The 19,670-nt window shown below is 56.6% G+C and overlaps 8 protein-coding genes across 8 annotated transcripts; 6 read left to right on the top strand and 2 right to left on the bottom strand.

The window, feature by feature from the left end:
* Positions 1 to 230: 230 nt before the first annotated feature.
* Positions 231 to 753, top strand: BO82DRAFT_358115 (uncharacterized protein). Its single transcript, XM_025636194.1, has one exon. The coding sequence runs from the start codon at positions 240 to 242 to the stop codon at positions 741 to 743; it is 504 nt and encodes a 167-aa protein (XP_025487804.1). The 5' UTR covers positions 231 to 239; the 3' UTR covers positions 744 to 753.
* Positions 549 to 2,507, top strand: BO82DRAFT_176932 (uncharacterized protein). Its single transcript, XM_025630387.1, has one exon. It carries the CDS (start codon positions 877 to 879, stop codon positions 2,194 to 2,196), a length of 1,320 nt encoding a protein of 439 aa, XP_025487803.1. The 5' UTR covers positions 549 to 876; the 3' UTR covers positions 2,197 to 2,507.
* Positions 2,508 to 2,851: 344 nt separating this feature from the next.
* Positions 2,852 to 5,538, bottom strand: BO82DRAFT_176922 (geranylgeranyl pyrophosphate synthase). Its single transcript, XM_025630386.1, has 3 exons — positions 4,845 to 5,538; positions 4,538 to 4,784; positions 2,852 to 4,483 (listed from the first exon to the last, which is right to left on the bottom strand). Exons 1-3 carry the CDS (start codon positions 5,254 to 5,256, stop codon positions 2,914 to 2,916), a joined length of 2,229 nt encoding a protein of 742 aa, XP_025487802.1. The 5' UTR covers positions 5,257 to 5,538; the 3' UTR covers positions 2,852 to 2,913.
* Positions 5,539 to 8,539: 3,001 nt separating this feature from the next.
* On the top strand, positions 8,540 to 9,850 carry BO82DRAFT_368372 (uncharacterized protein; the record flags this gene model as incomplete). Its single annotated transcript, XM_025637116.1, has 1 exon — positions 8,540 to 9,850. The coding sequence occupies one exon, from the start codon at positions 8,540 to 8,542 to the stop codon at positions 9,848 to 9,850; it is 1,311 nt and encodes a 436-aa protein (XP_025487801.1).
* BO82DRAFT_358112 (ThrRS/AlaRS common domain-containing protein) lies at positions 9,778 to 11,179 on the top strand. Its single transcript, XM_025636193.1, has 2 exons — positions 9,778 to 9,846; positions 9,894 to 11,179. Exon 2 carries the CDS (start codon positions 10,235 to 10,237, stop codon positions 11,096 to 11,098), a length of 864 nt encoding a protein of 287 aa, XP_025487800.1. The 5' UTR covers positions 9,778 to 9,846; positions 9,894 to 10,234; the 3' UTR covers positions 11,099 to 11,179.
* Positions 11,180 to 12,632: 1,453 nt separating this feature from the next.
* On the top strand, positions 12,633 to 14,317 carry BO82DRAFT_319341 (histidine phosphatase family protein). Its single transcript, XM_025632675.1, has 4 exons — positions 12,633 to 13,481; positions 13,528 to 13,645; positions 13,703 to 13,807; positions 13,871 to 14,317. The coding sequence occupies exons 1-4, from the start codon at positions 12,692 to 12,694 to the stop codon at positions 14,304 to 14,306; spliced, it is 1,449 nt and encodes a 482-aa protein (XP_025487799.1). The 5' UTR covers positions 12,633 to 12,691; the 3' UTR covers positions 14,307 to 14,317.
* A 141-nt stretch (positions 14,318 to 14,458) lies between these two features.
* BO82DRAFT_435707 (uncharacterized protein) lies at positions 14,459 to 15,961 on the bottom strand (the record flags this gene model as incomplete). The annotated part of the gene is made up of 5 exons (XM_025641052.1): positions 14,459 to 15,012; positions 15,069 to 15,133; positions 15,203 to 15,585; positions 15,646 to 15,753; positions 15,809 to 15,961. The coding sequence occupies 5 exons, from the start codon at positions 15,959 to 15,961 to the stop codon at positions 14,459 to 14,461; spliced, it is 1,263 nt and encodes a 420-aa protein (XP_025487798.1).
* Positions 15,962 to 18,934: 2,973 nt separating this feature from the next.
* On the top strand, positions 18,935 to 19,303 carry BO82DRAFT_256692 (uncharacterized protein; the record flags this gene model as incomplete). The annotated part of the gene is made up of 1 exon (XM_025630909.1): positions 18,935 to 19,303. A coding segment is annotated over one exon (369 nt), but the record flags the coding sequence as incomplete, so codon positions are not given.
* Between the last annotated feature and the right edge of the window lie 367 nt (positions 19,304 to 19,670).

Here is a 19,670-nt window from a genome sequence, read left to right as displayed (position 1 = left end):
TCTTTAAGCGCCGTCAGCGTCAGCGGATAGGGCTAACTCCATCGGGCGATCCCGGTCGCCTCAGCCTTGCCTTGCCTTGTCTGGCTATCAAATGCAAGAGTCTGATAGGGCTCTCCATCGTCGCAGTGCATGCGCACCGCCACGAGCACGAATGGGCGGGCCTATGTGGCTGAGGTCCATTTAGGCTGTCCTGGTGCACACATCTCCCGACTGTGTTGAACTTGCCGCCCCTTTTCCTGATGGACAAGATGAGCACCAGCACCGCAATGCCACAGCAGCATCTCTCCCTAGACAATGGGGAAGCGACGAGGGTTTATCTGGAGCTGCCTCTGGAAGAGAATTTGGAGAAAGAGATCGAGCACTTTGCGAGGCTGAGCCGCTTGGGAGAATATGGTGAAGCGCAATCCTACTTCGATTGTACTCTGAGGCAGCACGTGGACTTCTTTCCGGTCATTGCCGAATATGCAGACATGCTGATTCAGCAGGGCGCTTTCAAGGCACTGTATCAGTTTGTTCCCGGCCGGTTGGAGACTTTAGGTGAGAGACTTCAGGACGAGCAACGACGGCTGCTGCGGCTTCTGAAGGAACTGGCACGCATGTATGTTCTAGGATCCTTGTACCCAACCCTGTGCGCGGCGAGGGAGACTTTGAGCTATCTGAGGCGGTTGCAGACTCAAGACAGCCCAAGCGATATCCAGGTTTGCAATCCGCGAAGCAAAAGTATCCCCGTCTTGTCATGCTGACAGATCCAAGGTCCACTTGTACGAGACATATCTCCACATCATCATCTTCGTTAACAATCGCACCCAATGGGTTGACCTGGACGAGATAACCTGTCCCTTTCTGCCTGAAAATCTCAAGTCCATCGAGGCATTAATGCGATGGTACACAGTACTTCGCAACAGTGGCCTCTTCTGGGAAGCCTATCGAGTCCTCAAGGCCATCAGCCCACTTCTGTCCTGTGGGCCGGTCCGCCTCTATGATGCATTAATCGATGAGGTTCTCCCAATGGACTCGCCCACTCCTCATCTTTGGGCTGAAGGGATGATCCAGTTACAGTGGGCTCGTTGCAATCTAGAGTGGGGTGTCCTACACGGAACCACCATGAACCAGAACCAGCGCCGCGTGGCAGATAATTCTCTCTTCAAGGTAAGACGCTGTCTCAACATGGCGAAGGGGATATTTGCCCACCTCAAGGCCCAGGGGGAGGTGAGCTCCGAGCCTCTCGACCTGAGACTGGCGGCATTTGACTTCAACCTCGCGGGCAAGAATTTATCTAACCTCTTCTTTCGACGAAGCCCTGTCTCTCTCGATATACTGAATAGCCTCCTGTTCGACAGTCATAAAAACCATCGCCTGGAGGTTGCCATACGCCTCCGCGCATTCTTCCTCGGTATGAATAATCCCGGCCAGTGGCGCGATCTGCACAGCATTCTCGAGCTGCTAAAGATCGAGGGTGACTATGTGGCCTTCGTGGAGCTGTGGGAGATCATGTCCCAGTGGTCCATGGGATTTTTACACAATGACGATCTGCGCAGCTGGGGGCATCTTTCGCATCTGGAGACATGCACCGTGCTGCGCCTCCTTCGGTCAGGCATGGGCGCCCGCCCGGATCGGTTCCTGCAGTCATTACTCTATCAGCACAGTCCCCGACTTCTGTTGGAAGGCAAGAGCTGGGAACCTCACTGGCAATATAGTCAGGCGATAACTCCCGAAGACTTGGATCGAGCATGGGTGTTTGACCTGCCCAGCTACATCGCCTGGGGGCCCAACAGGCCAGATGCTCGGTCGCGGCGACTCACAGATCTCAAACCAGGCGGGGCCATGGATTCAAGGACTTACGCCTTTCTCAAAGAACGGGAGATACGCCAGCTAAGTCTGGAGGAGGAGCTCCAACATGGTCCTGATCCTGCGCGGTCCCGAGGGTCGCTGGTGAGGTCTCCGTCTCCGAGGCGGAGAATGGCCCCTTCTCAGGAGCAAGCTGCCGACATCACCCGAGAGTTTCCTACACCCCTGGAGATCTATAATGCCATTCCAGAGTCTGGGATCTCGCGTCGTCACTTGTTCGAGTGTTTTCAGCATCGAATTGGATCGAGGCAAGCCGATCTCGATAGATTCGAGGCCATCGTTCGGAATGTTTCCATATTTGGAAAGGGGGATCAATTGTTGCGGCCGGGTAGACTGGAGATGGAGTAGCAGGGAGAATCGGCGGGTCGTGCGAAGAAGTCGATTGACTGTGCATGCAGTGCTGGCTGGTTCCTCTGAGAAGACAATGGCGACCCTGGAGCTTAAAGCCGCACACAATACGGGCATTGACTCTCATACGATAACCTTATATACAACGAACCAAGCGGCACACCTTTCAAAGACAGGCGATATAGCTTTGGTATATTTTGAGGCGAAATATGTCGATGCATAAACTGCTGCATATTGCTGTATATCTTGCTCAAGTTAGTCTCTTACGGGGATTTATGCTAAACACAATCAATGAACACAATCAATATTAAGTATAGAACAAGGAACATAGGAATCATAGCGGCACCGAGTGCTGACGCCAAGGCCAAGCGTTAGGATAATAGAGAAGTTGCACGATATCCCCAAGCAAAAGTAAACGAAGGCCTCTACTAGCGAAAGTACACTCTATTGCTTGACCATCCGTCCTTACTCCACTACGATCTTAATCTCGAACCAGACAATTTCAGAAACCAAATTTTGGAGGTATATACGTTTTCACGATCATCACTCATAGCGCATTCTATAATACAACCAAACAAACATCATAAGTCATAGGTCATGTCTGTGTAACGAGCGAGACGAACATAGGAAAGGGTTAACAAAAAGCCAGCAACAAAGAGTCATTAGGGCATTATAAATCATAGGGTATCAGTTCCAGTTTTCTTTCCGGTCCGGTTCTCACAAAGCAGTCGGAATGGGCAGCTCGCTCAGAGACTTGACCAGGCCGCGGAGGGCGGGGTTCAACTCCTCCGCGGCGGCCTCGAGCTCGGTCACCGTCTTGTTCACCTCGCGGCCGAGCTGGCGGATCAGATCGTAGGTGGCCTGCAGGGCGCCAGTGCGGTGCAGCAGGTCCAGGATCTGCGTCTTGCTCTCCGGCGACAGCGGGGCCTCGACGGCCTTCTGGCGGTAGATGCCCAGGATGACCGTTTTGGCGGCCGGGTCCAGGTTGCAGCAGCGCACGATCGGGTAGACGATCTTACCGTGGTCAAGGTCCTCGCCGCGGCCGAGCAGCCCCAGGTACTCGTGGCGGATCTGGTACCAGCGGCCCAGCAGCTTGGCCAGGGGCTCGAAGTCCAGGGACGAGCCCTCCATGCTGGCGGCCTGCATGAGGCGCACGAGCAGGCGGAAGGTGGAGCCGGAGCGCTGGTCCACCATGGTCAGGTACTCCTGCTCGGAGGGGGCCTGGTAGGTGGTGCGCCAGTCCAGATCCCACGACTGGCCGATGAAGCGGGCCTCGAGCTCCTCCAGCAGCCCGTCCAGCATACCGGGGCACTTGAGGCTGTTGACGATCTTGGCCACCCGCACGAAGGTGTAGGCGGCGCTGTTCATGCACTGCGCCCGGCCGAACACCTGGTGGGCCGGGGTGCGCTGGCTGCGGTGGGTCGCGTGGTCCTGGATGTCGGCCAGCATGTGGGTCGAGTCCTGCAGCTCGTTGATGATCTGCTTGATGTAGGTCAGCGGGCGGTTGGGGACCTGCAGCCAGACGTTGAGGGCGCCCAGCAGCTCGCTCTGCAGGTCGGTGATGGCGATCGACCGCATGTAGCCGGCCGGAGCCAAAAGGGGTAGCGTGTTGAGTTGCACGACTGGGGCAGCAGGCTCTTCCACCAAAGGAGTCCAGACAGCCGCGTTCTGAGGTTCCTCCTCCTCTTCGGGCTGAGCCGCCTCCTCTACATGCTCTGCCTCCTGCTCCCGCTCTTCGGCCTCAACCTCCTCTTCCTCCTCATCCTCATCCTCATCATCGTCTTCCTCCTCGTCCTCCTCGTCTTCAGCAGTGGCGTCTCCCTCGGACGAGTGGTCCTCCGCGACGGAAGCGTGCTCACTCTCCTCCTCTTCGCTCTCCTCGATCGTGTCAGGGACAGCGTAGCGGGGGGTGTTCTTGGACCAGTAGTGGATACCGGCCAGGGACGAGCCCAGGACCTCCATCCACTTGCGAAGCTTGGGGGCGAGATCCGGGTTGGCCTGGTAGAGCGCCTCGCGGCGCTTGACAAACTCCTGCTCGTTCTGGACGATGAGCTCCTTGGTCTTGGCGACCGCATCCTCCTCGGACATGTTCTGGTGTTGCATGAGGAACAGGATGACGTTGGCCACGGGGCGCCGCTTCGTCTCGCGCTTCTCCTTGGGCCAGCTGTAGTAGTCGTTGGTGAAGAACATGGTGCGCTCGGCGGCGTCGAGCGCATCCCGCACGATGGCCTGGTCTTCCTTGCCCAGGCGGGTGCCATGGGCGAAGCCCATCAGGGTCCAGTACACACTATCACACTCGTTAGGACTTCTCAATATGAATGAAGAGTCAGCGGCGACTTACTCGATACCGGCGTTGAGGCGTCTGCGAGCCACATAGTCGTCGAGGTTGGCGCAGTTATCGGCCGTGGGGACCTCGGGCGTGACCAGCCAGTTGCTCCGGTAGCTGTCAATGATATCGTTTCCATCGATCTCCTTCTCCGTGATCTCGGCTACCGCCTTCTCCAGCAGCTTCTTCCGGGCTTCGGCGCGGGGCGACTCCACGTGCTCGTCAGGCTTGTCCGTCGTCCGGTCGTTCGATTTTCCCTGGGCTGTGCGGGGCAGGTTAGCTACGGTCGGTCATGCATGCGCGTGCAGAACGTAAGACGTACCATCATGCAGGCTGCCGAGCTCGGTCAGGTAGGCGACGAGCTCGAGGCGCTCGGGCAAGCATTCGGGGTAGAGGAAGCTGGCGTAGTTGCCGACGGGGCAGGACAGGTAGCTGGTGGGCTCCTTGCCCTCCTCGGCGGCGAGGGTAGCCGTCAAGTCCTGGACGAAGCGATCGCTCCCGCGTTGGGCGACATGATCGTACTTGTGGATACGGGGAACGAGGGTGGTGAAGCAGCCCTGCAACTGCTCCTCACTGACGGAGAGGGGCTGGGAGTGGGCCCAGATCTCGATGGGATCGTGGACGGTCTGGGTCGGGGAGCTGGGCTCGGACTGCGCAGCGGAGAGGATCTGCACGGCGCTGCTCTTGCTTCTTCTCCGCTTGTGGGATAGGATGTGCGAGTATGACTTGAACATTGGTGTGATGTGGGATGATGCGAGGGCACAAGCCGAACCAGCAACAAAGATGAAAGTGATGAAGGTGATGAACGACCTGTATACCGACCAGGTCTTGGGTTGCAGTAAATAGCGAATCCACGAAGGAAAGGCAAGATGATGGAGGGAAAGAAGACAGAAGCTCAGACGGAGCACAGGCCGTAATATATAGGCTCGAAGCTCCTCCGTGCTTGGACCAGGGCCCCTCTTTCCAAGGAAGAAGGAAGCAAAAAGTAGCTAACAGAGAGAGGCACTGGGCAAAGTCAGCCCATGGCAGAAAAAAAAAAATTTTTTCTGTTGTTCATTCCATTCCTCATAGCGATAAGGCCAGCATGGACCTCAAGCTGGTCCGACAAGAGGCAAAGAGAGCATTTGGTGCATTGGGTGTGCATTGGAGCTTGGGAGGAGGCGAGAAGCTAAGAGTGAACAACTGCACTGATTGGCGGTGCAGGTGCGGCTACGGGCGTTGGATTGGGGTTAGTTAATCTTAGTCAATCTTAGTTTCCCGCCGGCTGCTCTTCACCGCTAAGTCTGCTTGCACTTTCGATGAAGGTGGTTGCTATCAATTTCTCTTGCGCCCCGGCCGAGGTTGCTAACCCGCCCACTTCATTGGGCCACCTCAACGCCCAGCCCAGCGATGACGATATTGATGGAGATCGCTTTCATCTGTCTCTGGCAATGGTGTCGGGCGGTTTCCCTGGGTCGGGGGTGGTCGGTGATGACCGATCTGAATTCGAAGGAGGGAAGGTATGAAGTGGGGTGGTGGTGGTGGTGGTGGTGGTGGTTCAGTGGAAAGTGTAGACGCGTCGGAGAGTCGTGTACTCTGTAGTGTATGTAGTGTAGTGTAGTGCAGTGTAGTGCAGTGTAGTGTAAAGCATGAAGCCGATATGCTTTTGGCTGGTGACGTGGATACCTGCGATCAACATGACAGCCACTGTAGCAGCACCCGAGGAGGGGAAAGGGTCCTGCGGGTGCAGAAGCAGTAGTCGGTTACTGGAGATCATCATCGAAGTGAGTTTTTCTCAGTCAGGAAACAACATTGGCAAGCATGACAAGAAGAAATGATGCGACGGAGTGGAGAAGGAAGTGGGAGGAAGTGGAGGCAGTGGAAGAAGTGGAAGCAAAGCAGTCGAAGTGGAGCGAAGGAAGAGCCGGAGAAAAAACATTGGCCGATCACGTGGCCCCACTCGCCCAAACAGGCAGTCTGTCAACAATCCTGCCACCAACCTTGACCCCCCAAATTCTCTGCTTCTCTACGCGCGCCCTTGCTTTTACTCCCTTGGTAACTACACAGTACCGTGGCCAAGGCAACAGGCACTGGCTGAGTGGTGCTTGCATCTCAGCCTTCGTTCACGCCCATGCGCGTGGAGGAGAGAAAATTTTCATGGTGGGGCATTTCGGCAGATCATAGATACCCCTCTCTCTTCCGGAAAAGAATAGAAAGAAAAAAAGAAAAAGAAAAAGAAAAGAGTGAGGCTGGTACTGTACGTAGATGTAAACCATGAAGAGGAGGATTGTAGCCCCTCCCTCGTCAGTTTGCTTATTCTGTGGATTGAGCTTACGTTGAGCCTACTGCGCTACACTAACTACAACGAAAGGACTAACTCCCCAGGTAATCAACCACATAACCTGGTTCCCTGGGAAGAGTATATCTGGTGTGACCAGTGACCACCGAGAGAACGACCGGCGCATCACCGGAAATAGAACGGCCCCGTTCGGTTCTGCGATAAGCTGATCGCCGCACGATCGCCCGCCTGCATCACTGACCACAGCTCGGTTGACCCCTCCGGCCGTTTCCAATGTATCTGATGCCACTATCCCTCTTTTGACCACCCGCTTATCGCTGGCAATGCAAGCTTTCCCTATACTTTTGGGCAGGAGAATGTGTTTGTCTACAAACCACTCCCCCTCAGATATCGATTTGCCACCAGCGAGATACCCTGGAAGAAACTAAAAAAAAAAAAAAAACCAAACAAAAAAACTCAAAGCGCGAACACGTCGTCTCGAGGCGTCGATCGAGGTTACGCGATCGATAACAAGGTCGGTTCTTGTGCGAACACTGCAGGAAGAGTAGAGTTCGAGCTTGTGTGCGCAGCGCTCATGGCGATTGGCCGCGGGCGGAGTCAGGTGCAGGCATCGGGATGCGAAGCGTACGCTTGCAACCCACCTGGCAGGGAAGAAAGAAAACCTAAAACCTTGCCTTGCTAGCGTTCGAGGCAATTCGCACTGATGAGGCTTGGCTGGAGGAGTGATACTTGACTTGAGAAGCAGTCAGTCAGTTAGGGCTGGTCGGGATGGGGCTGACAAAGCATGGCCCCAGGCAACGATCAGAGAAGCGGTCAAGGAATGCCTGGTAGGAAGGATGAATGGTCGCCTCGTATGCGGCATCCACTGTCCTTCACTCGGAGAATCCACAATGACATTGGTATCATAGGGAGTGACCTTGGTGTCAGAGAAAGCGGACCTTGGAGGTAAACAGACTGGTCGCTTGGCCAATTCCGTTGATGTCGGATTCAGTGCCATATGCTTCTCTCAGCTTCGTCTCTGTTCTCTGAGTCATGCTCTTACCTTAATCACCTCAATCAACTAAGATTGACTAGCCAATACCGCTTTACACTATGGCCGTGCTCTCATGGATGTCAGGACCCGGGGGGGGGGCACAAGGACTCCTGCTCTCATGCATCCAAGAAACATGATTTGAGACCAGACCAAAAAAGAATGACTAGCCAATACTGCTTCACAACCATGGCTATGCTTCCACAACAGTCGACACTGAGAAGTGTAAGAGCTGCGAGGTCTCCTTCTCGCCATGCCTCCCAGAACCACGAGCTGAGCTCACGAAGAAAGCGCACAACCAACACGGACATATCCTCAGTGACAGCTTCCATGACAGCGTCTTTGTTCGACCCGGCGATCAGGAGATTGCTGATTGCCCACTCTACTGGACAATCCCGCGGCACTCCCCGACAATGTCTTTGTCCTTGCCGCCAATGAGCGACTCCATCAACAAGACCTCCTCTATGGCAACGAAGTCCTTCATGAGAACCCCTTTCACAGCACACTTTGAAGGAGATCACAGCTACAGCTCCCATGGAATTGCTGGTTCGTGACAGACAGTGTTCCTGATATAAAACACCAGGCAGCCACTTCTTGCTCAGACCATCCCTCCCATCCCCCCATCACTACATCCCACAATCTCCACCGATCAACGACAACGTTTACCCTTATTCCACCTGAAGGCCGTACACTAATACCAAGCAGCAAAATGTCCGCCTCGGAGACTACCCCGGAAGACACGCCCGACCAGACCGCGGAGGAAATGACCGCGATGCTCGAATCGCTGGACGTGGACACGCAGGGCTCGGAGAATAATTCCTCGGAAGAGAAGCCCGACCTGACGGCGGAGCAGCAGGCGTGGTTGAATGCGATGTTCGAGCCGCTGGAGGGAGGGACGCCCAGCAGCGACGCGCTGGGCGGCTTGGCCCAGAACCTGACCGCGGAGGGGCAACGCATCCTGCTGGACCCGGCCAACACCCCGATTCCGAGCGTCATCGACCTGGCGAAAGCCCTGCGCACGCTGCGCACGGACCTGACGCCGCCGAGCGTGGCGGGGCTGCAGATGCTGGCGGCGCGGTACGGCATGTATACGCACTTCACGCGGCGGCTGCGGGTGGAAGGGACGCGCACGGGGCCCAACACGCTGTTCAAGCGCAACTCGGACCTCACGATCCTGATGCCGATGTACATCCCCGAAGTGCGGCGCCTGTACAACGTGCTGCACAAGAGCTACCCGTTGATCTCGGAATTTGAGCTGGCGCTGGGGCCGGCGGGCGCCCCCTTCAACGACATCCTCAACCCGGGCGACGTGCCCAAGTGCCTGTTCCGAGTGATCAACTACCTGCGGCGGCATATCACGCACCTGTCCCTCATCATGGAGGCCGACGACTGGTACGTCGAGGGCCCCGGCGAGTTCCACACGCCGCACCTATATGACTGCGTTGTGGAGGACCTCGAGGAGCTGCGGGTGCAGTGGCCCTACTTCGTCGACGAGACCATGCCCAGCCCGCCGCGCAAGTGGCCGCACCCGTGGCTCAAGTTCTACGAGCGCACCTTCAAGACCCCGCTCCAGACGCTCATCCTCGAGGGCCGCGGGCTGGACAGGCCCGACACCCCCGTGGGGCCCACCCTCAACGCCATTCCCGTGGCCGACAGCAACCTGCGCAACCTGACACTGACCAACCTCGTCCTGACGGACTGCGACATGTGCATCCTAATTCCCAAGGTCGCGAAGCTCGAGTCCATCACGCTAGAACAGGTCCGGTTTGAGGGGGACTGGCCGTACATGCTGAGGATGCTCGCGAACCTGTGTCTGTATCTGAAGCGATTCAAGTTCCAGGAGGTGGAGTGGGCGCCCGACCACCACAATGGCAACGGCGATGACAACGCGGCCGACGAGAGCAACGCCCTCCGCATCAACTCGAGTGGTTCTTCAGCGGAGGCGAACTTTAATAAAGCCCTGTACCGCCTGGCTACATTCAATGCGGCGCTGCGGTACTGCGCCGGTGTTCAGCTGTGAGTACCGTGGCCCTTACTGATTCCTCCCGCTAACTGGCCAGCAGAGTTGTGATCGGTAGCTGGGGGGTTTGTAAAATAGTTTCAAAATATTATCGAAAAATCAAGCTATCCACCAAAACCACCATTCCACTCTGGTTCCCAATGCATCATGAGATTCAACTGCTAATCTGCTTGGCACCGGGATCGGAACGAGATACGGGCTCCACCTGCCCAATGCAGTGTGCCGGAGCGAGCAACTGGTCGGGATTCTCGGGAATGACTCCCGCCGATGATTCACGTGGGGGGGAGAAAGATAAGATCCCCGAGTATATATATACATATCCAGCTCAAGCCTCACTTTTCACCACTCCACCACTCCACCACATTCACCCTAAGCCACGTCATCATGGTAACTACACACTCAATGCAACCGCAGACTACCGACGCCCTCTACCTGGACGACGCCACTCTCACCACCACAACCACAACCATCACCTCCTACCGCCCCATCTCCGCCCTCAGCGACCCCGAAAAGACCCTCGCCAAGAACATCCCGCCAGAGAACCACTATGCCCTCACCACCCGCCAAACCGTCTTCTACCCGCAAGGCGGCGGCCAACCCAGCGACACCGGCGTGATCCTCCTCCCGGGCACCAACGATGACGACCTGACAAACCCATACACCTTCGAAGTCCTCCTCGTCCGCAAGACCTCCGACGGCGAAATCCTCCACTTCGGGCACTTCACCACCCCGGAGTTTCCCCTCTCCCTCGCCTCCAACGCCCTCGCCACGCAGACCATCAACGCGATCACCCGCAACTACCACTCCCGGCTCCACACGGCAGGCCACATCATCGGGCTTGCGATGCGCCTGCTCACCCCGGAACTTGGGGAGCGGAAGAAGGTGAAAGCCAACCACGCGCCACGCGAGGCGTGCATGGAGTTCGAGGGGCTGCTGTACAACGAGCACCGGCCGCTGATCGAGGGGAAGGTGAACGAGCTGGTGCAGCGGGCGTTACCGGTACACATCTCTTGGTGGGAGGAGCGGGAGATCGCGACCAAAGAGCTGAACATGGTGGAGGGGTTGCAGGTCGGGCAGGGCGGAAAAGTGCGCATCGCGGAGATTGCGGATCTGGATGCGAACCCCTGTGGGGGCACGCATGTGGCGCACACGGGGTTGACGGGGTATATTACGATTCGGAAGGTGAGTCGGCAGAAGGGGGTGACCAAGTTGTCGTATGAGGTGCCGGTGGAGGTGCAGTTGGGGTGATTAGGGTAGTGGTTATAGATGTGGGCTTGGGATTCTATAGGTATAGAATTGTAGAACAGAATTTCATGGCCTGATCTGCGGGCACTTTAGAATCACTCGTACTCAATTTATAGAATCACAGTTCCTTGTCGGCATATCGTATTAAAATAGATCCCGAGCTAGGGTCATTAGCAAGGAATTTGATATGCATACTAGGAGCCACAGTCAAGAGAATTGAACCAAGCCATTTTTGGAAGACTTGCATGCAATACCGAATAAAGATCTTCGTACTTCTAGTATTAGAAGAAACTTTCGATTTATGTTTATCAATATGTGTGTTGAGTGTAGATATGGTATTTATTGATATGTCTACTCAAGTGTAGTCATCACTGGAAATGCTACCCGTGTCAATCGCACTTGTCTAGCGGGGTATTAGATGATCGCGTCCAGGAAGTGTAGCTGACTCGCGTTGTGCAGCAGATGCATGATCTAACGCGTAGGGCTGCAGCGTGCCGTTGTTTTGCATCTCCAATGTTTGGCCAGACCGAGTGCACGTGGGCCGATTGCGGCCCATCTGAGGCATAACGACCACGACTCGGACTCGATACTAATGTAGAGGCCGTCGTCACTGACTCGAACAAGCGGTTTCTTGCGTCCAAGGTCGCATAAACCGTGTCCCAGAACTGCAGACATGCTGCAGGGACCGTCATCTCGAGCACAAGCATTCACTCGGCGAGTAGCCAAGGCGTCAGAAGGATCACAGTGTCTTGGCTGGGCCGATCCAAGAATGTATGGCCGACACCAAGCTTTGGCTAAGCAGCTTCCAAGGTGCTTGTTTCTGAAATTGCAAATCGTAGACGAGGTGATGTGACCACCCCCAGTCTGATCTCAACCGGAAAGCTTGAGTAATTCTCTAGCAAGAGCATCCCGATATGGCCTTCACCAGTGATTTGGATGGATAATGATCTCAGCTGTGTACTGTGCTTTGATTCAGCTTCTTTTACATCACTACCTCAGAAAACAGCAGCAGCAGCAGCAACGACAACAAAAGATGAGGAACTCAGACGGGAACGGCTTCATTAATTTCCCCCCAAACCAGCCTAGTGGCAGGATCGGAGATTACGCCGTGCAAGACCCGCTTCTCCCCTCATTCAACCAATGGACCGGCGATGCGATAACACGCCTTGGCTTCCCCGCGTGTGATTGGGATCTTCCGTCGGCCGCCGCCGGCTTATCCCATGTCACTCTTCGTATCTTCTCCGCACCTGGACCTAGGAAAATACCTCGAGTTACTTGTTTCTTATCACCGGTCCGACAGCGGAGGGGAATTTTGCTTCACTTTGGGAAAATGAGCACGTGGGCAGTTTCCTGTCTCTGCCAGTGGTCAATATGCCGTCTTGCTCCATTGTCGGAGATGAGATGGGCCGGATCAGACGGCCATTGCAGCTCCCCGCGATGAGGAGAGCAGTCGCCGGCTGGAGGCTATATAAGAGCCTGCAGGTCACTCAAGCAGCAGGAGAAAGCATCGGGCTTCAGACCATCGCTAGATAACAAGGCTGGTCAGCTTGTCTTCCATTTCCTTCACTTCTCTGTTCTTCCCCACAACTCATCCCCATGCCCTCCTCCTCGTCCCTCCTCCGGGCCGCCTATGCCCTAGGCCTGGCTACCGGAGCGTCCGCCTTCTCTTACCCCGCCGCGATCCCCCAGTCCACCCAGGAGAAGCAGTTCTCCCAAGAGTTCCGCGATGGATACAGCATTTTGAAGCACTACGGCGGCAACGGCCCCTACTCGGAGCGAGTGTCCTATGGCATCTCCCGGGACCCGCCCAGCGGGTGCGCCGTCGACCAAGTCATCATGATCAAGAGACACGGCGAGCGATACCCTTCACCCAGCGCTGGCGCAGGCATCGAGGCCACCCTGGACAAGGTGTACTCGGCCAACGTCTCCGAGTGGAAGGGAGATCTCGCCTTCCTGCAGGACTGGACCTACTACGTGCCCAACGAATGCTACTACAACGCCGAGACGACCAGCGGACCGTATGCGGGCTTGCTGGATGCATACACCCACGGCAACGAGTACAAGGCGCGGTACGGCCATCTCTGGGACGGCGAGTCGGTGCAGCCATTCTGGAGCAGTGGCTACAGCCGCGTCATCAACACCGCCCGCAAATTCGGCGAGGGATTCTTCGGCTACAACTACTCCACCAACGCCGCCCTCAACATCATCTCCGAGTCCGAGACCCTAGGTGCCAACAGCCTCACGCCCTCCTGCGATGTTGACAACGACGACTCCATCTGCGACAACCTTGTCTACGTGATGCCGCAGTTTAAGGTGGCAGCTGCGCGCCTGAATGCGCAGAACCCGGGCCTGAGCCTCAACGAGACGGATGTCTACCACTTGATGAGTAGGTCATGCTACCACTGCAGCTGAACATTGACTGACGAATACAGCCATGGCATCCTTCGAGCTCAACGCCCGCCCCCACTCCGACTGGATCAACGCCTTTACCCAAGACGAATGGGTCAGTTTCGGGTACCTCGAAGACCTAGACTACTACTACTGCGCTGGGTAATCCCCCTCCTGTCTGCCCTCGGATCAATGGCCCCAACCCTAACATCGATCCAGACCCGGCGACAAGAACATGGCCGCCGTGGGAGCCGTCTACATTAATGCCAGCCTGACGCTACTGAACGAAGGCCCGGAACAAGCCGGCTCCCTGTTTTTCAACTTGTAAGCCTCCCTCCCAGTGTCGCCCCAGCCCAGCCACCGCAGATCAAACTGACCCCATCATAGCGCCCACGACACCAACATCACCCCCATCCTCGCCGCGCTAGGCGTGCTCATCCCCGACACCGACCTTCCCCTCGACCGCATCCCCTTCGGAAACCCCTACAGCATCGGCAACATCATCCCGATGGGCGGGCACCTGACCATCGAGCGGCTCAGCTGCAACGCAACCGCTGCCACAGAGGAAGACACCTACGTGCGCCTGGTGCTGAACGAGGCCGTGCTCCCGTTCAACGACTGCCAGTCCGGGCCGGGGTACACCTGCTCGCTGGCCAACTTCACCTCGATCCTGAGCGAGAGTCTGCCAGACTACGCGTCGACGTGCCAGGTGCCCAGCTCGTACCCGCAGTACCTGGATTTCTGGTGGAACTACAACACGACGACTGGGTTGAACTACCGGACGACGCCGATCGGGTGTCAGGAGGGAGAGAGTTTGGAGTAGATGTACATATGAACCAGATCAGTGGTGAGACTAGGAGCTATGAATGAACCATCCTACCTTCACGTCTACGTCCTACATGCTACATTCCACAACGCAAGTACCGTACATGGGGCATAAATCATTAGGAGAGAGAAGGAAGCACAGCGAGAAGGTCAACCCCTCCTCTCCGTCTCGGTGACATAGAACGACTTCTGCACCCTAACCATCCTCTCACTGCCCACGACATCCGTGCCCCACTGCCCGCCGCCCACCACACCTCCCACCGCGTTCTCATACTGAAACCCCGTCCCCGTCAGACTCTCCTGACTGTCACTCTTCCCTCTCTCCCTACCGCGCCCATTCGCCTCATTGCCAACCCCACCACCGACGACGGTCGCCATCGCCATCGCCGTCGCCGACCGCTCCACGCCATGCATATCCGGCCGCCACGCCGTATCCACCAACTCAACTTCAAGATCCTGGTCCTTCTCCGTGCGCGTGCGCGAGAAGCTCGAGAACGGGAAGCTGCCGCGGGACCGGGAGTGGGGCTTACGGGCGGTGCCGCCGCTGCGGGTGGTGTACGTGTAGGCGTAGGGGGTTTTACCGGGTGCCGACGCCCCGTGGTCCAGGAATTTGCGGAGCAGGGGGCGGAGCGTCACGAGACTGCCGGCTGTGATTCCCAGGCCGAGTTCCAGGAAGGACCAGAGGTCGATTTGGTAGGTTGAGTCTTCGGCTGTTAGCTTTACCCTTTCGGGGGTCGGGGGAGATGGAGGGATGACCTACACAGGAAGTCCAAATCCTTGTAACTCGGTAAGAAAGGGATACGGATAATCAGGGCCAAGCAGGCGCTACACCCGTTAGTCATTGATCGCACGATTAAAGAGCGAGGCAGTTTGTAAAGGGGCAAGGGCACATACACACAGCCCATACTCAGCGTCGCGCCCAGCGCGATCTTCGTGCGGGGGTTGATCTGCAGCTTGCGCACCAGCAGGATCGGCAACAGCCCCAACGCCAGGTCGCACGCCGCGCAGATGCTGCTGTACACGTAGGCGACGACCAGCAGCACCGAGGTGTCCAGGCATTTGCCCTGTCCGGTGCGCTCCCAGAACTCCGAGACCGGGTGGCATTGCAGCACCATGAAGAACCAGAAGACCAGGCCCACGGTCACCGAGGCGCAGATGGCCGTCCACAGGATGATCCGGTGGGATTGGCGCACGGTCAGGCGCAGGAGGGCGAGCGCGATGGACACCTTGGCCACGCCGGAGGCCCACATGTAGATGAGTTGGCCGAGCCACCACCACTTGTCTGGTCAGTACCGTCGGAGATTGTGGGACGGGAGGATGGTGGAAGGGAAACATACAAGCATGGCGCGGTGCAGGTCGTCCATACTCCGGAAGTCGGCCAACTTGCGACCGATACCTTCCTTGGCGCCGATGATGGCGCAGACGGTCAGGAAGATGTTCAGTACCTGGGGGTGGTCAGCTTGGCAGCACGACACATGGAAAAGTGCCAGAGAGGCCTACCGTAGCAATCACCATCAATCCATCGTCCCATCCAAACGCTTTGATCAGTCGCAGTCGCACGTACGAGCGCAGGCACACGGTGATAAACGACACGGACATGCACACGACGGCGACGATCAGGATCTCCTTGCTGCGCCCTTCGACGGGCATCATCTTGGCGGGGGTCCGGACGATTCCTCCACTCTTTCATCCAATGGAGGTGGTAATCTTGTGGTGAAATGCTTGTCGCCAAGTCGGATGTGTTAGCTGCGATACGTAGTGCGGGAACAGCCAAAGACTTTTATATGAAGCAGCGACGGAAAGCACATGTCCGGTCGAGGAGACGCGACTCGCAGAGTTGAGGTTGAGACGAAGGCGCACACTGCAGAACCTTAACTCAAAATCTAGTTCTCGTGGGGATGGTGTAGGTGCAAGGAGAGTCGCAAATCAAGTCAATGGGTATGGTGGCAGCACTACCGAGAGTCGGGACCCTGCCCAATTGCGGTAGTCGAAATCAGTGACTGGATCTGATACACAGGAGAAACCACGACTGCTGACGGGCGGGCGATGTGGACGGCGCCAGTATATTTAAATGACTCCCACAGTGAGGGGTGGCAGGGATGCGCGGTGTTTGGGCTTCAAGAAGGACCCAGTCTCGCCCTTCGGTTATCAGTCTGTCTAGGCAGGATACGAGCTGGCCATGGTTCCCCCGGCCCAGGGAGCAGATTAGCGAGGGGATCGGCCATGGCGACTGACTCGAGAGGGGGCAACACTCCACAGTTCGTCGCAGGATCGAAACTACCGGGCTAGTGTCGCGTGAGCGATGTCTGAGTGAGCATGGGGCAGGTGGTGTGGGAGAGTTCCAAGATTCAGGAACCACGATGGCGATATGGATTCATGTGGGGGCAGTCGCCGGGCATCGAGCTGATCAGCAGGAGCTTCGGCTCCAGGTGAATGGCAGATCCGCTAAAAATATCCCGAGGGTGTCTCAGAAAGTGCCGCGACACGAGGTTATTTGGTGCTGACAGAGTTGACATTGACAATGTGTGTCAGTTCTATATTGCATGGCGGTGATTTCAAGTCTCCATGGAATGAGTCCCCGATTGATCGCAAAAGTCTCGATCAGGATTGCAGTTAATCTCGAGGGGGCATCGCCAAGGCATCTGGCTGATCGAGCTGAGCAGCGGCGATAGCCGGAACCCCTGCGGACTCGGAGGCTGGAACCGACCTCCCTAAAGCGGAAAGGGGTGGAGTGCCCTAACCCGGGCCTTGACTCGCTGACCTCGCCTACCGACGGTCTCTAATCCCAGTCCAGCATAGACTGACTGACCAGTGGCCTGCAAGCGAGACTGCTTTCGCTGCATCATTTATCCACCTGCGCCGGGGATGGTGAGAAAGACCTACGCATCTACTATATACAGCGACGCACCTGCCACCGTGCGGTCTGGCCAGGGAGATGGGTGAGATTTCATTTCCCAGGTGCAGCGCCGAATGACCGGCTCCAACTTTATTTCGGCTTAGGGCGAGTAGTCCAGGAGTCAAGATGCTGGGACAATGTTGCGAGCACTGAGCGACGCACTGCGATTGCAAAGTCAGCCACGAAGGCATCGCCCTGATCGCCCAGCCCAACCCAGCAACAATAATTCCTGTCGCTACCAGAGTTGCGCCATCCAGCCGACCGGGTAAACAATCCAGGAAGAGCTTCTGTGCTCGTGATTGAAAACTGGGTATATTTATTCAGGCAGAATGGCCTGCGGCGTGGATGTTCAATGGAGATTCTCCGATCTTCCCGCAAAATTGGGCTCGTAGGAGAGGACCCAGTGCTTGTTTCAAGTCTCGTGCAGCTCTCCGCTTGAGGTTAAAAGAAGAATTTTCAATTTCACAGACTTCACTTCCACCTTCAGTGCCTGACTCAACCCAACTTTATCTCCTAAGGTATGTCTGCGATGGGTTGTGCTCGCGGTGGTTGAGAGCACTAAGTGAGAACTAACGAGGGGCAATCCCAGTCCGGGCTGTTCCACTTTGAGGCAAAGCCCCGAGATTTGAATGGGCCAACGGCACGTGGTCGGCTACGCGATGATAATCAGATCGATTCATCGACGGATTAAAACTGATTCTTAAGAAAAGGGGAGCAGTCTGGTCTGGGGATCTCTTCATCATTCACCCGAGTCACTTCTGCCTTGGATGGTGGGTTTCACTACGCCCGAAGCCCAAATGAAAACAACAAGGCATCCACAAAATCCCGGTACCGTGGTTCAGTAGGCGACGTTCCGCTAGTTCGGAACAAAACAAGAACATGGAAGGCGGGCGACAAACAAAGAACGGTGGGCTGTGAGGAAAGTGCACCTGCGCGGATTCGAACCGTCAACCTCGGAGTGACTTGCCACCATGTCTAATGCCCTGCAGCCTTTTCTCCTTTGCACATCTCTGGACTTTGAAGATATGCTAGGGGTATAATCCTTCTAAGACATGAACGGTGTGAATCCTGTATGGCTATGGCGTCCAGATCAGAGGACAGGAAAGCCACTTATGCTTCACCATTCACCTTCAGCTGTCTGCGACCGAAACACACACGTTACTGGTCGCCTGGCAGCTCGCCTGGCGGCTCATTCAGCTCACATTCTACCCCACGAATGATCAATGAAAGCAAAGCCAACTTGGACATGAACCAAGTTCGACACACATTAAGCATACGAGAACTGGACACAGTGCCCATGGAACGAATCATCGCGACCGTGGTTAGAACACGAGCCTCGCCGGCTCTGTAGGGCATCCGACGGCTGTCGATCAGGCCAGAAGCACCAGCACAGCCCGGTCAGCCGCAGTGCCGTGGGGAGACACAAGCACAAGCACAAGCACAAGCACAAGGCTGACAGTTTGGCATGACCTGTTACTAATTCTAAGTAACTAAGCATTGTACTGCGAGCTGCAGCGAGGCTCGTATTATCGCAACACCAACCGCAGAGATCCCTCAGCCACGCTGCGCCTCGATGAGGATGTTGGACTGCAACCTGGCAGTGTCCGATGCCTTATATAGTAGTTTCCGGTCCTCTGCCCCTCCGCCTCTACTCACCACATCGCAGCAAATATTCCCTCCAAACCAGCCCTAGCCCGGCCACCACAATGACCACCAACATGGGCCCCGCCGCCCTCAACGTCCTCTACTACTTCCAGAAACAAGAGCTGAAGCTCGACTTCAACTCCCCCGACCGTGCTCAAGCCTACCAGAATCTAAACCGAGAAGGTCGCATCTACGCGACAGAACCGACAGCCGTGTACCTGCCGCTCACCCCCTCGATGGCCTACCTACGCGACAGCCACAACGGGCTGGTGATCGGGTTCACCACGGGCGCAGAAGCCAACCGATGGTGTCAGACCGCTGTGTTGGGCCGGCTACATTGTCCCAGCACTCCGCATGAGGTGCGCATTCGGCGCGCGTGGACCGACGAGGCCCTGGACCAGCAGCTTCAGATGCAGCAGTTCCCGCTCTTCATGCCGGCGCAGGGAGAAGCGCCGCCCTCCCCGCCCACATCCGCACATTCCACTACCAGCAGTGCCAAGCGACAACCGGTGGCCCCCGGCTCACCACCTCACGCACAGCCGACCTGGATCCCCGAGGCACCGGCTATCCAGCCGGTCAAAGCCAATAGTCAGCCAGGGAGCTATCGGGGCACCAGACAGACCATGTCGATGCAGCTTCCGCCGTCCACAGCCGCGCATCTACCCGTGCCGATGCCGTCGCAACTGCACCCGGCGCCGTTGACCATCGGGACACCGGAGCGCCCACCAGCAACGCAGGGGGCTGAGCGACGGGCACGGGCGAGCAGCTTCTACTAGATGGATTGTTCTTCTTCTGGTCCTGTTTCTAAAACTGTTCCCAGCA

This window comes from Aspergillus uvarum (assembly GCF_003184745.1).
Source record: "Aspergillus uvarum CBS 121591 unplaced genomic scaffold BO82scaffold_66, whole genome shotgun sequence".
In the NCBI taxonomy this organism is placed as follows: domain Eukaryota; kingdom Fungi; phylum Ascomycota; class Eurotiomycetes; order Eurotiales; family Aspergillaceae; genus Aspergillus; species Aspergillus uvarum.
The sequence above is the reverse complement of the archived record's forward strand: the minus strand, read 5'-3'. Positions and strand labels throughout refer to the sequence as shown.

Excerpts from the sequence above, each read along its gene's own strand:
- BO82DRAFT_358112 (XM_025636193.1), top strand. The coding sequence starts at position 10,235 with ATGGTAACTACACACTCAATGCAACCGCAGACTACCGACGCCCTCTAC.
- BO82DRAFT_176922 (XM_025630386.1), bottom strand. The coding sequence starts at position 5,256 with ATGTTCAAGTCATACTCGCACATCCTATCCCACAAGCGGAGAAGAAGC. Across the intron at positions 4,785-4,844 it reads GCTCGGCAGCCTGCATGATG|CCCAGGGAAAATCGAACGAC; the intron begins GTACGTCTTACG and ends TGCCCCGCACAG. Across the intron at positions 4,484-4,537 it reads CGCCTCAACGCCGGTATCGA|TGTGTACTGGACCCTGATGG; the intron begins GTAAGTCGCCGC and ends CGAGTGTGATAG.
- BO82DRAFT_319341 (XM_025632675.1), top strand. The coding sequence starts at position 12,692 with ATGCCCTCCTCCTCGTCCCTCCTCCGGGCCGCCTATGCCCTAGGCCTG. Across the intron at positions 13,646-13,702 it reads GACTACTACTACTGCGCTGG|ACCCGGCGACAAGAACATGG; the intron begins GTAATCCCCCTC and ends ACATCGATCCAG. Across the intron at positions 13,808-13,870 it reads GGCTCCCTGTTTTTCAACTT|CGCCCACGACACCAACATCA; the intron begins GTAAGCCTCCCT and ends ACCCCATCATAG.
- BO82DRAFT_176932 (XM_025630387.1), top strand. The coding sequence starts at position 877 with ATGCGATGGTACACAGTACTTCGCAACAGTGGCCTCTTCTGGGAAGCC.
- BO82DRAFT_358115 (XM_025636194.1), top strand. The coding sequence starts at position 240 with ATGGACAAGATGAGCACCAGCACCGCAATGCCACAGCAGCATCTCTCC.